The 15,977-nt window shown below is 59.6% G+C and overlaps 1 protein-coding gene across 8 annotated transcripts in view; it reads left to right on the forward strand.

Moving 5' to 3' along the window:
* Nucleotides 1–15,977, forward strand: part of MAD1L1 (mitotic arrest deficient 1 like 1) — a 322,064-nt gene that overhangs the window by 120,909 nt on the left and 185,178 nt on the right. For all 8 annotated transcript variants that reach the window (XM_025863714.2, XM_073886395.1, XM_025863712.2 and 5 more), the window contains one exon: nucleotides 7,324–7,468. In XM_025863714.2, the coding sequence (XP_025719499.1) occupies nucleotides 7,324–7,468 (145 nt within the window). The remainder of the gene's footprint in view (nucleotides 1–7,323; nucleotides 7,469–15,977) is intronic.

The raw sequence follows: 15,977 nt of genomic DNA on the forward strand, positions 1-15,977 counted from the left end.
AGGAGTGTGTATGGTGCGGACCCGGCCATGCGACTGGAGATGCTGGGGCAGCAGACTCATCCGAGGCGGTGCCGGGGCACGCGGCCGGGGGCCGGGCTGCGGATGCCTGGCCCGCACCACCTGCCCCTCCGCTGAGCGGGTTCTTCCCATTCCTCCACCTTTGGTTTGTTTCCGTTATTTGGGTTTGCATTTTTATTTTTCAGAGAAATGTATGATGACACTTGGAGACATTTAGGATGGGAATCGGGTGGCACGCATAAAGACAGCCACGCGCCACCCGGCCCAGGCGTGGAGGGGCGCCGGGGTGAGGCTCACTGCTCGCTTGCCCAGCAGCCCCGCCGGTGAGCCTGAGCCGGACCCCCGGAGGAGGCGCCGCCCACCTCTGTCCTCTCCCGTCCTTCCCCCACCCGTGGCACACATCATGGCACAGCTAGGACGCGGCAAGGCTGATGGAGCCCGTGGCCACACGGCCGTCCCCGAGACCTGCCCTCCCTGTGCGGGCAAGGCTGGCCCCGCGGTGGGGGGGGGCGCCCCGTGCACACGGGGCTGCGGGCTGGCGCACTCCCTCGCCGGGGGGCTAGGGCCCTGTCCTCTGATTCCTGAGTCGGCAGGACCGGGCGTACAGGGGTGTCCTGTGCTCACACGGCCCGCCGCGGGCCGGGCAGCCTCTCTGCGCTCCGGCCTCCGTGGAGACCCTGGCTGCTGACCTGTACCGCTTTCTCCTTGTGCTCCGCATGCCGCTTCGGGAAGCGTGTCGTGGTGCGAGTCTCAGCCGGGGGCCTGTCAGAGAGGCCTTTCCTAGCCCTGGACAAGGCCGCACCACGGCTCTCCACCCCAGCTGAATATTCAGCAGGAGGGAGACCTGCCCGAGCGCCCCCCACTCTCTGTGAAGGCAGGCGCACGGCAGGGGAGTTCACACTCGCACTTGGTACCTGTCTCCTTAGACTCTGCCTGTTAGGCAGAGCAGGGCAGAGATCAGTGGCTTCCTTTTGACTGGCGAGGAAATGGAAGGTCAGGCCTGCTGGGAGCACCTGACCAGTCAGATGCTGAGCGGGCTCCCACCGGCTTTCTTGGATCTCTCCAGCAGGGGAATCCAGGGCTCTCTGGAGAGCCACGGGTAGCGTCCCGCTCTCGTGAGTGCTCTGGGATCGGCAGTGGGCTGTAATGGCTTCCGGGCAGGCGCTCCGGTCCCCTGTGGTGGCCAGAGCCTCACTTGGCAGGGAATTGGGAGTAGAAGTCGCCTACGGCACAGGGCTGCCTCTGGGAGAGAGTTTCTGCATCCCCGCCTTCCCGAGCTGCTGCGTGGCCACCTGCCACGTTCCCGGAAACATGGCTGGGCACGCTTTTCTTGTGGCTGCAGGATGTGTGCGCCAGGCTTGGGGATGCTGTCCCGTTGGACAGTTCTGCCGGGGTTACTCAAGAAGGCATTCCATTTCAGAATGCGTGTGGTGCGTGCCGCTGGTCGATTCCTCCAGACCGGGGCAGGGCGAGCTCTCCTCAGCCTGGCCTTGAGCAGGGTCCTCCCGCACCTCCTGCCCTCCCCTCCTAGCGGTCAGGTCTCTCAAAACCCATTTGTGTCCCTCTGCTTTTCACTCCTGGGGGCCCTCGCTGCACACTTGCCTGAGCCCCACCAGCTGGGCCGTTCCCATCCTTTCCTGAGGCCCAGATACCTGTTCTTCTCTCATTCGTGGCCAGTCCAGGAGCCCCGGGGCCGTCAGCGACCTCTAGGGGCCAGACCGGGGACAGAGGCTTGCTGTCCTTCGGCACTGCAAGGCAGGCATTTGAAGACCTCATGCTCGCACTTGGGTGTGGGGTGGGGAGTACATGCCTCCCCGGCCTGGAGGAACACAGTCGGGGACGGAGGTGCTAAGCGGAAAACACGTAAGTATAGAAATTGTGACATGAGCACAAACGATAAAGATCTAAAGTAGGACGGTGGGAGGGAAGCTGGTGATCTGATGGGTGTCACATCGAGGCCGTGATACGGTCACAGGAGGTGGGAGGGCGTTCCAGGCCGTGTGCCCGCCATGCGCTGCAGCCCGGGTGGCAGAGGCAGAGGACTGGTAGGAGCGGGAAGGGGCTGAGGCGTGGGGCCCTGGTCAGCCCACTTAGCATGTGACCTGTTGCTTGTCTGTGTTCTGTTGAACACGTGCTGATCCCTTTTACCTCCCCGGCTGCACCTTCCAGAAGGAAACCCGAAGTCCACGGGGGAATCCATGTGGCGCAAGACCCGGCGGCCAGTGATGCAGCCCCTCTGGCTGGAGGCTGACCCTCGCCAAGCAGCCCTCCACCTGGGGATGCCTCTGAGAAGCCTTCCCGGTCACTAAGACCCCCTGAAGCCTGCACGGCCCCTTGATCCTGGAGGCCAGCCGCCTTGCCCCCTTCTCTGTGTCTGGGCCCGCCTCACCCAGGCGGTGGGGTCTCCCCCGGCCTTTGCCCCCACGCTGCCCCCTCGCTGTGCTCTGGGTTGGCTGGAGTTCGGCCCCTCCAGGGCTCTGTGCACCCTTCCCTATTCCTTGGGTTCCCTCTGGCTGGGTGTCCTCCTGCCCTGCATCCTGGCAGCCCCGAGCCATCCAGCTGCTCGTGACCCCATATCAGCTGAGAGTCTGGCCGTGTCCTCCAAGCCTAGTGTCACACAGGGCGGGTGTCCTGTGCCCAGGAGCAGCACCTGACCTGCACGAGTTACACCTCCCTGTGTCGGATCAGCTAGTTCTGACCTGCTGTCCACTCCTTGGCCCTCAGCCCTGACCTGTCCATTCTACGGCTTGCCCCTTCTTTCTGCTGGACAGACAGACTTCTAGAATGTTCAGCCTTTCAACGTTCCCTGCTGAGCCTCGATGGAGCCAAGAGCTTGCCTGCGCTGCCTGGGGCTGGACCTGTGTGTGTCCATCCATCCTGACTCAGCCTGGGAGCCCGAATACCCTAGACAGAGAACGGGGTCACCTGCTTGAGGGTGGTTTGGCCTGGGCAGGGGCCTTGTGGGGTGCACAGGCCGTCCTGTGAGTGAGTGAGCCCCTGGGGGCCAGATTTTTCCTGTGTGTTAAATTGGAGAAGTTAGCGGTTTGAGCTACGTTTTTGAGAGTCCTAAGGAAAATGTTTGAGGGATTTTGCAAAAGTGTCAGTAAAATTCTGTTAATGTTTTTTTAGTTTTGCACAAAAGCGTACTTGCTAGAAGTCAGTGTGCACGTGTTGCCCTATTTGTCCCTTGCCCTGTTGGAGATCCCGGTGGCTTAGCTTGCGCCGTGCAGTTAACGTTCTTGGGCAGTGGTCAGCATAATCCCGTGTTACGTGCCAGCACCTTGTCCGAGTGCACTGGTTAAAGGTTTGCCCGGCTCGGGGTCGTTGTTTTGAGCTCGAGTCTGGCAATGGCTGTCGGCATTTGCGCACTCCGTGTTTACGAGGCAGGCAGGACGTGGCGCCAGGCCCTGGTCCCACACCAGGTGTGGAGCTCCGGGGGATGACTGTCCTTCCTTCATCACAGTACCGCCCTGTCCGGGTCCTTCCCAGAGGCGGTGACCGGTCCTTGGGCCTTCTGCACACGGGGGGGTGGGGGGTGGGGGGTGGCCGATGCTCTTCCCTGGGAGAACACAGACAGCCGGGGGCGGGGTGGGGTGGTTGCGCAGAGGTCATGTGGGGCCAGAGCCTGTATCTGCCGTGTCTCCAAGACGGTCATTAAAATGTCTCCTGCCTTTTAAGAGTGAGCTGTGTCCTCTGTTCCTTGAAACTAGATGTTCTCAGGCAGGGACTTTTCTGCGAGGATGACGTTAAGGGGCCGCAGGACAAGATGGTTCTCAGAAGCTCAGACTGCGTCTCCATCAGACGTCAGCTCAAAAAGGCATTGATCGATGGGCATGCCGACTTCTCCTTCGAGCACTAAGCACTTTGTTTTGGACTCCCAAAGGCTTGCGGAAATGCCAGTGACCCCAGAGTTCAGCTTACGCTTGGAACTAGCAGTTTAATGTTTTATGAGTTTTTTCTTCTTTGCTTCCCCAGAAAGGCTGAGGTTCACCGGAGAAGACATCCCGGCGGGAAGAGTTGGCCGTCCAGGCGCTGGTGTCATGGGTCAGGGCCCTGGGCTCGGCAGGCACATAGGGTCCCTTTCTGCCCCTCGGCATGTGGGGAAGCGGGCAGGGCCATCTGTTGGCTGGTGGTTTGAACAACTCTTTTGGGGCAGTTTGGTCTGGATTCGTGGAAACGTCAGAAAACCACGCTCCTGTGAGGGGCTGGGCCTTCTTGGTGCCTGAGGGCCTCGCCGTTCCTCGCCCTCTGTGCTGCGAGGCCAGGGTCCCCGCCATGGGGCTGGCCCCCTGAGTGTGCCACCAGCCGTTTCTCTGTCCCCGTGGAATTTGTATCCAGAAGTGAGCCCCTCCTGGCGCCTGCTCCCCGGCCCATGCTTTACTTTCCTTTGCAGCTGGGTGGGTGGCTAAATGGGGAGGGTGGTCTGCACTTCCTGTCTCCCATTTGCTCATCTGCTCAGACACCCTTTGCCTCGAGCCCCCTCCTTGCCCACGTTGGGGTCCCTCCCCCCGGCTCCCTTGCTGTGTGACGGAGCCGTACCCTTGGCGCCCGCGCCCTGCCCTGCATGCCTGTGCCTGGACGTTCCCTCCCGTGCCGGTCATGCCTGTGTGTGTTTGCTTCCCGGCCGTCCTGTGCCCATGGCAGTGGCTGAGTTGTGTGCGCGGACCCGAGTCCCGTTCCCCACGCTCTGCTTTGCGGTGGGGGCGCTGGGGGGAGGCTACACCGGCAGGGCCCCTGCGGAGGTCTGACTCGCTGGTTCAGCGGCGCCCACAGCCCGGGGGACAGCCCCTGTGGCGGCTGTTCCGTGATGTCGGGGCTTTGTCATTCTGGCTCGGCTACGGCTTGACAGGCGGTGACAACAACCTTTTGTGTCACCTTCTCTTGCCCTGCCGGCGTGCAGCTCCACAAGGTTGGCTGGTGTCTCTCGTTCCCTGGGTTTGTGCTGGGCCCACAGAGCTTGTCGCTGGGGGAGCCTCTGGCCGCTGATGGTGCTGGGCAAGCCTCCAAGGAGCGTTCGGTGGTGTCCCCTGTTGTACCCTCGGGAGGATTTTACCTTCATTCCTCTTTGGAACAGTTGAGCACAGACCAAGTGTCAGGCCTCAGGGCAGGCCTTGGGGCACAGGGCTGACAACCCTGAGGGTGGAGCTCGTCTCACGGCTGTGGGCAGGGCTGCCCGCCCCGAGCTGGCCCTGTAGGGTCACCTGTCCTCTGGTGTTACTCCTTCCCTTCCTGGTTTCCTGGAAAGCATCTTACCACTGGGAGAAGCAGGTGTTCTTTCTATCTGGGCCCGAGGGCTTTGCTAACCTGGGCTTAGCTCCAGAGCCATGAAAGGTCCAGTCACTTTCCCATGGGGGCCGCCAGACGCACGGGGGTGCTGCCTCTGAGTTGACAGTCTTGTTTCTAGGACACGTCAGGACTGGGCTGTGGGCTCTGGTAGGACACCAGGGGGCTGAGGCCCGCTGGTGCTTTAAGGGCCTGTTTGGTGAGCTGGCAGCCAGCAGACAAGATACAGGCGTCCTGTGTCCCGGCTTGCCCCTCGGCTGCCACCTGCTCTTGGGGGATGGTCTCCCATCTGACCCCCACATGGCTGTGAGGGCATCATGCTGCCACACGGCGGGGTGGGGGGCTTGGCAGACCCCCCCAAGGCTGTCCGCACCAAGCCAGGGCTCAGGGCAGCTTCGGAGCAGCTTGCTTGGACGGCGTGCACAAACGAGGGAATGGGGCCATTTGCATTCGCTTCCCGTGTTGGAGCACGAGTTCTAAGCCCTTGTGAGCTGCCCACCTGAGTTCAGTGATTCTGGGGTCGCTGTCACAGTGCTTGATTATCAGGTTGCTCAATGAAGAGTTTAGATGGAATTAAAACTCAAACTAACCTCTTAATGGGCCTGTTTCAAGTGAACATGCGTGCCTGTTTTTACATGACTGGTCGTGGAGCACCTGGAGGGGCAGGTGTGGTTGGTCAGGTGTGCAGCTGGGTCACACCTCGGTGTGAGACTCTCGGACGGCCAAAAGCAAGTGAGAGCCAGGGGCCCAGCCTGTCATCCGCTCTCTCAGCGTGTGATTCACCTTCACTTGTAAATTAAATAACAAGACCCCATGCTCAGGTGTGGGAGAGAAGAAATGAACATTGTCCGCCGTCCCTGCAGATGAAGGTTTTGTCCAGATCGAGTGGTCGAAACTGAAAGGCTGCGGTCAGAGGCCAGGTGTGGCTGAGCCCCTGGGCGCCCTCCGCGGCCCTCAGTCCGAGCCTGACGCGGTCCCGCCTCCCGCCTCTGTGAGCGCTCCACAGTCCCCTGATGGCACAGTCCAAATGATACTCCGCTTCCCGGGGCTTTTGAGATTGTACGGATTTCCTTTGGAAAGAGGCGCCTTCCCCGCCCTTAGGGGTTAGTTCCGTACTGAGGGTCCTTTCCTAGGATGCCTCCCTTTTGGCAGAACTCCCTTCCCGGGGGGGCTCCCCCGGTCATCGTCCCCTCCATCAGGCCCTGGGGACGGCCACCCCGGGTGTAGACTCGTGAGGCCACGTGGTCTTGGGAGTCAGAGGCTCTTCCCACTCGTGCCGGGTACTGGCTGCCGTTGGCTGTTCGGGAGCACGTGAGAAGCAGAGGGCGGCCCCAGACAGGACTGAGGGACTAAGGGCATTTGGGGGGAAAGCGAGGCAAAGACCAGGCTCTGAAGCTGCTCACGGCCATGCTAGGGAGTTGGGTGTTAGTCCCTGAGCGGTCAGGAGGACGGGGTCGGCCGTCTGAAGGGTCGACCCGGAGGGGGCTGGCCCAAGCAGGACCCACAGGGAAGGTTGGTGTGCGGGGGCTGTGGCCTGTCGTGAGCGGCCACCGAGGGGTGCCCCGGCCCACCGGGGTGCCAGAGTTCCTGCTGGAGGCCGGCCGGGCCGTGTGGGGGGCATGGGCTCCAGCTCGGGGCGGTGGGGGCTCCCCCAGCCCAACTGCACATCTGGCTGGTGTGATCCGGATGGAAGTGCTCGCTGGTAATTTAGCCCATTCAGAAGTGCTTTCTCCCGAAGTGCTGTGTTGCTGACAATTTTTCCCATTGTGTGTGGGGTTGAGCTCCCCCTTCCCCGCTGCCTGCCGTGTTCTGGGATCACCCTGGGTGTCTCTTTGAAATCCAGACACTCCTGAAAAGCTCTAAGTAGCTATTCACCAGTGAGGAAATGGCGGCGTGCCGCTTGCACGTGCGGCTCTATTTCGGGACCTGCATGACGAGCGTGTCCTAGTCCTGGGGGCCACGGCTGGGGTGGCGTCTGCGGGCCTGGCCTCACCGCTCTGCCCTTTCGCCTTTCTTGTGCAGCGCCCGTGGGCTGGAGAAGGCCCGGCAGCAGCTCCAGGAGGAGGTCCGCCAGGCCAGCAGCCAGCTGCTGGAGGAGAGGAAGAAGCGGGAGACGCAGGAGGCCCTGGCGCGGAGACTCCAGAAGCGGGTCCTGCTGCTGACGAAGGTACGGGGCGTGGCGGGGGCGCCCAGGCTGGCCCTGCTCGGGAGGCCTGCCGGCCCGGCCAGCAGCCGCCAGCCCACCCCTGCCACCGTCCAGCTGGAGTGTCTGGTTCCCAGGCACCCGTGGTCGTGAAGATCGCTTCCCAACGCAGGGCACGTAACCACGGTGGTTTGTGTGGTCGACCAGTCAGGCTTGTGTGGGGTTGCCTGGCGTCCCCACCCCAGCCCCCTCCCCGCCACGGAAGAGCGTCCGCTTCCCTGCATCCAAAGCAGAGCCGTGGCAGCTTTCTCAGGCTGCGCTTTTATCCCGGGATGCTCGCGGGCTTCTTGAATCACAGCAAAGACTTCCCCCAACCCCCGTGGTCCCTTTGGGACTCAGAGGGCCCAGGTGTGGGCCCTTCCGGATGGCTGTCCAGTGACCCAGTGCTCCTGGCAAGGGGCAGGGCTGGGGGCTGTGCTGACCTGAGCTCCCTCTTGCAGTCACGGTCTGTCCCGCCCTGGGCTATGGGCGGGGGCGGCCTTCCCTTCCTTCAGTGACCTGCGAGCGCAGGGTGAACGGTGGTGGGTCTGCGACCCGCGGTTTGGAACGAGAACTGTCTCGGGGATACAGATGCCCTGGGCAGAATGTTCTTGTTCCCAGCCTCGTGGCTGGGGCCAGGCTCTCTCTAATCGTCCTGTGCCTGACGAGTTTCCGATGTCTGGCTCGACAGAGTCCGCTGGAGCACAAATTAAGGTTTTCTGTGGGAGCGTGTTACTTAAACATTCCCTTGAGTGCTGAAGTTTCAGAAGACAGGAAGAGAGGCTGATTCTGTCCCTAAACGCTCTCCAGGCAGTTGTGGGGTGTCTAGCTTGCCGGGCAAAGACATCTCTCATCTGCCCTGAACCCGACACTGTGGGCCGAGTGGGCCCATCCCAGGGACTGAGGGTCCGTCTGGGGGATGCCAGGAGTTGTGCCTCATGCTCTTGGCCTCTGGGACCTCCTGCTTATGAAGCTTTGAGGGGACAGGTTATATTTCACCTACGAAAAGCCTGTCATTTCATGGCTTCTCCAGCACATTCCTTGCCATGTTGTCGCTTAAGAGCCTTGGCATCACTCAGGGCCCTGGGTCCAGGGGCTTCCACGTCAGGCTTGGCCGACCTCTGCACACAGGCCCCTGGTGTTGCCTCTGGCCTCCTGGCTCTGTGGGTGGTCCCTGCAGGGGAGTCATGCGAAATGCCCTCATGCGCCACCCCCATGGCTGAGCTGGGGCCTGAGGGCTTAGTTTGTGAAAGTCGCGTGCAGGATTTGGGGGAGTGGGCACGAAGGTGCTGCCAGTGCTGCTGGCGTGGGTCCAGACTGCAGGTGGGGGCGGGGGGGGGGCGTGCAGCGGGAATAGGAGGCAGACGGCACGCCTGCCCCAGGGTGCACGTCCATGGCTTGGACGGAGGGTCTGCGTGTGGCCGGGGCATGGGACGTCTGTAGGTGGGGGTCAGGCCAGGCTGCAGTCCCTGACGGGGGGAGCTCGGGCTCTCCTGCGGAGACGAATGGGGGAACCTTCCTCTGTGACCTTGGGGAAGGCGCTCAGTGCCTCTGGGTCCCCGTTTCAGAACAAGCGGGGGTGTCGTGCACTGAAGCAGCCTCATGGGCCAGCCTGACTGGCTCCCGTGTGGACAGTGCTCACGGGGCATGTGAAAGCCATGGAAGGAGGAGACAGGATGGAGGTCCCCGAGCAACTGAAACCTGGGATCACCACACCATCCGGCAAGCCCACCTTGGGCATTTACCCGCAGGAGACGGAATCCGTGTGTGGAACAGGTGTCCCACGTTCAGGCAGCATTGTTCACAGCAGCCCAAGGGCCCGGCGGCAGGGGGGCGGGCAGAGCAGACGGGGCGTAGGCGCACAGTGGGATATCGCTCAGCTATGAAAAAGAAGGAAATCCTGCCATTTGTCACAACCGGGGGGGACCTGGAGGGCATTGTGCCAAGTGCAAGAAGTCAGAAGCGCACATACTGCATGGTTTCCCATGTGGAATCTGAAAACGCTGAAGTCACGGATGCTGGATTGGTGGTTCTGGGGCAGGGGCTGGGGTGGGCAAAATCGGTGGACGTGGTCAGAAGGGACAGACTTCACTTCTAAGATACATCATAGAAGGAAAAATACCAGCCACAGATGTGGTGCGTGCCCGCCACTCCTGGGAGGCTCTGGGTCACCCCGTGCCGCGACTCGGTGACAGCGCCGTGTGCCGCAGGAACCCTCCGAGTCCCTTACACGAAGTGTTCCCCTTCTCAGATCTCCTGTGGGTCACGCAGGTGTGCTCACCGTGTGGCAGGGGAGGGATTCGAGTGCAGAGAAGCAGCTACTGCGCACGGGGCCAGTGGGTCCTATGTTCACGCTGAGTGAGTCCCTCTGGGAAGATCTGCCTGTTGGCTGTCAGCAGGTATGAGAAGAACCTTCCTGTCAGCACAGCGCAGCCTCCATTTCGGTGGGTGTGTGAGCGAGCACCACACCGGGGGGCCGGCTGCTGCGAGCCTTCTCTGTTGGCCAAGGTCACTTGGGTTCTAGTGGTTAGAATCCCCGTGGGAGATCCCTGTCGAACCTGCGCCTCGCGACGGGAGCTAGTGGGTGTGACCCCCCACCTGCGGACCTCGGGGCCCTCCGTGCCCAGACTGCACCCCACCTGTGTGAGGTTTTGGCCTGGCTGCCTTGTTGGGCATTTTCTGCCCCACAAGGTGACTGTCTGGGTCCCGAGGCAGGAAATTTCCATTCTCCGTGTCTCAGCAGGTTGGAAGCCGATGGCCCTTCCCGGCCTCATTCCGTCCCCACGCTGACCTGCGGCGCTCACGGGCCTTGCTGAGTTCGGGAGAGAGTGGGTATTGATTGCCTGGCCCTGACTGATGCGTTGACTGTTGCTCGAAGGCACATTCCTGTTGGGTCGATAGCAGTCTCCCGCGCTGCCCTGGGTCCGGCTTGCAGGGGCCCGGCTCACCAGCCAGTGGGGTGATGAAGCTGTTCATCAGGCCTGTCTGTGTGTGCGGGGGTGCCAGGTGCACGCCCACTGTGTGTCCACGCTCGTGGTGACCCCGCGAGCTCCGAGGCCTGTTGGTCAGACACCAGCCGGGCCTGCTCCTGTTCAGGTGCTTCCTCCTCAGGGCACCTCCAAGGTGGCTGTTCTTGGGGCTCAAGGGAGTTTGGTCGCTGGTCTTCCCCTCTCCTTGCTGAGGAGAGACCCACCTCTGTGGGGCAGAGCCGTGTGTACAGCACCCCCGCCCCCGCCGCGGCTCTGCGCCGGGCCGACCGCAGGCCTGCTGGCTGGGCTCTGGGCGCCCGTGTCCCGTCGAGGGCCCTGTTTGTGTGCTTGACCTTTCCACGTTCAGTGCTTGGAGTGTGCAGTTTTATTTTGAGACCTTATTAAGCGGCTCTAGTCTAAGGGTGTAATTGTTACTGATAGCTGAGGGTGTAATCACCTTGGTAAAATACCATGACTATTTTAAGCAATTGAAAATTGGCTTCCAGAACTGGGTGAACACAAACCATTTTCCTATTTGAAATGAGCTATTTCCAGTGTGCCCCTGATATTCCACAGTACGGTTATAGAATTTTGTTATTTATAGAACCTCAGCAGTGAAAGCTAACTTTTAGCAAGCGATTAAAAAAACAAATGAAAGTAAAAGCTTCCCTTAACTCTTCTTTCTATATCCTAACTGTTCCCCATCCCAAATTCCAGAATGCAGTGGTGTCTGAGAGGAGGACGCAGGTCACAGGTGTCTTACTGACCGCCTTGGGGATCGGAGCGCGTGGTTTGATAGTGGTGATGTCCCTCCCTTGAAAGATCCCTGAGTGGGATGGCGGTCCTCATGGGGGGGGGGGGGGGGGGGGGGGGTCCCAGTTGGGGGGCGGGCAGGTGGCCTCCTTTGCGTCGGGCATGCCAGGGTGTGGTTGCTGGCCGGCAGAGGATGTGCACCCCGCCCAGCATCAGTGGGACTTCAGGCTGTTTTGCGGACACCCGCCCCGTGGGTGCCCCTGGATCTGTGCCAGAACCTCGTGGCTCTGGCTTCAGTTGTGCCGCGGTGGGCTGCAGGCGTGCCACACTGCTGTTTGGGTCTGCTAGTGCTCAGCAAGGTGGGCCCTCCCCGTGCGGGGGTTTACAGGCAGCTTGCCCTTCTCTCCTGGGGCTCTGTCCGTATTCCGACCACGAATCTCTAGCTGGAGACATGTGCGCTCTGGTCTGCAGTTTGCTTCCTCCATCTCGTGTCTGTTGATGAGCAGCAGCTCCTAGTGAGTGCAGAGCGGCTTACAGATGCTCTTACCATTGTGTCAGCGCTGTCTGAGCCTTCGTGACCCGGGTGGGCACAGTTGTCGCTACCAAAGTCATGGAGACAGTTAGCGGCTCTCCTCTGACTGCTTTATTGTCTCGCCTTTTACGGATTGATGTTCGGGTGTGACAGGTGGTAGGTGTCAGGTTCGTTTCCCCCAGATGTCACCTGGATTTGCACTGGTGGTCATCTTGCCACATGGGCAAACACCCAGTCGTTACGTTGTATGCCTCAAACTAATGCTACGTGTCAGTTACACCTCACTTGAAATTCTCAGAAAGATTATTTTTTTCTGTTGAACATGTAGTTGGCCCAGCACCATCTATTGAGAGATCAGCCCTTTCCCGTGGAGTGTCTCAGGGCCCTTGCCACCTGCCACGGGCTGTTCCGGGCAGTCCAGTGCCTGGGTTCTCCGTTCGGTTCCGTTGCCTCCTGTTGTCTGTCTTTTTACCCTGCCACCTTGTCTTCAGTGTTACAGCCTTATGACGCGTCCACTCGTAGCCAGCCTTCACGTTGGTTCTTCGTTAAGATTCTTTGGCTCATTGTGGTTCTTTGCATATCCTCATACGTTTCAGAATCCATTTGTCCATTTACACGAAAAACTCTGCTGGAATATGGTAAGGATTACAGTGACTTTGTAAATCAGTTTGGGAAGACGTGACATTTGCCCATTGTCTTCTGAACGAGAACATCACCTGTTAGTTAGATGCATTTTATTAGACACTTTCCCAAGTATTTTCTGTTTCCAGTGTGGTGTTAACGGCCTCCGTGAGGACTCTCACCTCGTGTGTGTATGTGTGTGACTGCTGTGTGGAAATGGACAAACGGAAATATGTCCGTTTGTCTCCCAAAAGATCGTCGGGTTTTGGCCCCTGCCCCCGTGCACAGGAGCCTTGCAGAACTCGCTGCTCGGAAAGCAGCTCCGGCAGAGCCGCGCCTGGCCTCTCCCCCTCCGGCCCTCACGCCTTTCCTTTCCCCTCTTCTTGCCGGGACCGCCAGTCGACTGTCAGGCGAAGTGACGCAGGCCGTGTCCTTGCCTCCCGCGGATGGGGAAGCTTCAGTACCGCACCGCCGAGGGTGACGTGTGCTGTTTGTTTCTTGTAGATACCGTTTATTGGATTAATGGAATCTCCTGTTTGTTTTTTGGGTTTTTTTTTTTTTTTTTTTAAGATTTTTAAGTAATCCCTATACTCAACGTGGGGCTTGAACTCACAACCCTAAGATCAAGGGCTGCACGCTCCACCGACTGAGCCAGCTGGGCGCCCCTATGTGTCGTTTTCTAAAATGCGTACCATGGGGGTTATTTTTATTATTGTTCTGTTCCGAGTATTCTCTCATATTCTGTCTGGATTTGTAAGAGCTGGCCTTCAAGCAAGGTGCCCCATGCTCAGCCACAGGGCAGGCAGATGGGATGCTGGGAAGGGGTAGAAAGACCCCATACTCACTCTCCCGCTCCTTTGCTGTCTCGTCTCACTGGTCCTGCTGGAGCGAGGCCTGCAGGCCGGGCTCTGCGCCGGGCACTTCTGGGCAGGGCCACTGCGCAGGCCTGAGCTCCAAACTCAAGGGCGCCTCCCTCTGGGGGACAGAGTGGACTAGTGGGAGCTGGGACCGCTGCTGTGCTGACTTTGCTAGACCTGGAGTCCTCTGGGGGAGGAGCCCCGGGGAACCTCCGCTGCTGCAGCCTGGTTGCTGGGTTTGGGTCTGTGTGTGCGTGTTGAGTATAGATCCGTCGGAAGTTGTGGAGATAGTGGGACAGGTCCCACATAGCTTTCCCCCGGCTTCTGCCCTGGAGACCTCTCCCACGATTGTAGTGCAGTATCCAAACCAGGCATTTGGCGTTAGCTGTGCATGTGTGCGCTCGGGTGGGGGTGGGGGTGGGGGGTGTCGCGCTAGCACGTGTGTAGATTCACGGAAGCACCGCCGCACAGACCTTCCCACGTGCTGCCCCAAAGGCACGGCCACCCCATTGTCCCCTGCTCTGTTTTCCATCTCTGCTCATTTTGGCATGTCAACCATATTATATAAATGGGGAATGATACAATATGTGACATATTAAAATTTTTATGTTTTTAATTTAATACACTGTATTTTAGAGCTGTTTTATGTTTATAGAAAAATTAGGGGCAGGTACAGACTGCTCGTGTGCCTCTTTCCCTGCCTCAGTAATAGTTCTACGAACACCCTCCTGAGTTGGGCACGTCTGGTACAATCCGTGGACCGGTTATGGCTCCACGGCTGTTACCTAGAGTCCATCCTCACCTTGGGGCTGGCTCTCCGTGTTGTGCATTGTGTGGTTTAACAAATGCCTGATGTCACGTGTGCAGCCCTGCAGTGTCACTCCCAGAATGCAGTCCCTGCCCTCAGGTCCCTGTGCCCCACATGCTCCCCTTCCTCCCTCCCCCTAAGCCCGGCAGACACTGGTGTTTCCCTGTCCCCGTAGTTGTGCCCTGTACAGAACGTCATGGGGTTGGAGTCCTGCAGTTTGTGGCCTTTCCAGACGGGCTGCTGTGGTTCTGCCGTGTCTTCTCATGGCTTGATGGCACGCTTCACTTTAGCACTGGACATAACCGTTGACCTGCGCGCTCACTTAGCGAGGGGCCTCTTGGTGCTTCCAGGTCTGGGCAGTTTTGAAGGAAGCTGCCGTACACACTTGTGTGCAGGTTTTTGTGTGGATGCACAATTTCAGCTTAAATGTCTGCATTGCACAGTAAGAGTATGTTTTGCTTTGAATGCTTTTAACGCCCGCGCTTCCTCGAGGAAGCTGGGCCTTCTCCTCCTGAACCTTTTCACACAGTGTTTTCTTCCCTGTTTGTAGGAGCTCTGTGGGGTGGGGTGCTGCTGTGTTCCTGATGGGCACATAGGACGTGCAGCACAGGGAGCAGTGACCTTGAGGCTGGCGCCGTGTGGGCAGGGTCTGGCACCCTGCCGCCAGCCTCCTGCTGGTGACCTCTGCCCTAGGACAGGTCTCTCCAGTCATTTCCCCTCTGAATGAGCGTGTAACTGGGTGCGTATAAGCCTTCAGGGCACTTGTCTGCTTTTCCCAGGTGACTATGAGGGTTAAACGAGGTGGCACCTGTGGGGACTAGGGTCACGAGGGGAGGAGCCCTGGGTGGGGAGCAGATTCTGACTGTGCTCCTCGGGTGTCACTCCAGCCGCCCTGTCCCTGGTCACAGGCTCCTCGGTCCTGGCGCCTGAGCTCGGGCGGGTTGCTGACAGCTCAACACCCTGCCCTCTCACCTCCGCAAGAAAGCAGATTATGTCCGTTTGTCTCCCAAAAGATTGTAAGCAGCAGCTGCTTTTGATCCGCGTCTTCATCTTCTTCCTGTGTCCTTCTTGAGAGTCCACGAGTTTCCTAATCGTATTAAAAGGATTTTTCTTGTATGCCTTCCTTTTTAATGCTGAAAATTCCTGGGCTTAGGTAGCATAGAAAGCAGGGCTGAAAGTGCCCCGCACCTGCTCAGTCTTCTGAGAAGCAGCCGGCCGTCGAAAGCGCCTGGCTTGCGTCTGTCTCCGGATGCTCTCTCAGGTGCGCTCCCTCTGCGCACCGCCCCCCCCCCCCCAAAGCCCGCTCCCACACAGGCTTCACTCTGCACGGTGATCTGTGCTCCATGCGGAGATGGTGAGCGTGGTTTCTCTTGGCCGTGTGTTTAAAAGTCTGCAGCTGTCTTGTGGAGGCCGTGGACATGGGCAGGGACACACCTGGTGTGAGCAGGTGGGTAGTGCCTTTAGGTGCGGTCTGTTTTCAGTCTTCTGTCTGGGGGCTTCCAGCTGACCTTGTTGGACTGAAGCTGCTGTGGGAGTCGCGGCCGTTTCTCAGTAGTAAGGGTCACTAAGCCACAGCATGTCCGCACTGTCCTACTCTGGGACCTGCGTTGTCAGGGCTTCCTGTCTACACATAAGCCCTTAGTGATGTCCTGGGGCCCATGGACCTGGCATGTGGTTGGGGGGGGGGGCCTTGCCAGGGTATGCCAGGCCGAATTGGATCAGAGCCCTCTGTCCCTGTGACTTGAGATGAGGAGGCTGAGGAGCTTGACCGTGACCAGGCTGGGGGCTGTTCTGCCCACCCTTCCTGGGGCACCCTGGTCTTCTCTGTCTTCCTCCTTCTCTGTCCCGATGCCCAGCCCGTTCTCTCCATGGAACACTTCAGTAGCTCCCACTGGGTCCGCTGGAGCTTTGGGCCTTTGGTGTAGATGGATTTTGCAGGGCCGTGGGTGGTTTC

This window comes from Callorhinus ursinus, unplaced genomic scaffold (genome assembly GCF_003265705.2).
Source record: "Callorhinus ursinus isolate GAN/ISIS: 27379988/994484 unplaced genomic scaffold, GSC_fseal_2.0 scaffold70, whole genome shotgun sequence".
Taxonomy (NCBI): Eukaryota; Metazoa; Chordata; class Mammalia; order Carnivora; family Otariidae; genus Callorhinus; species Callorhinus ursinus.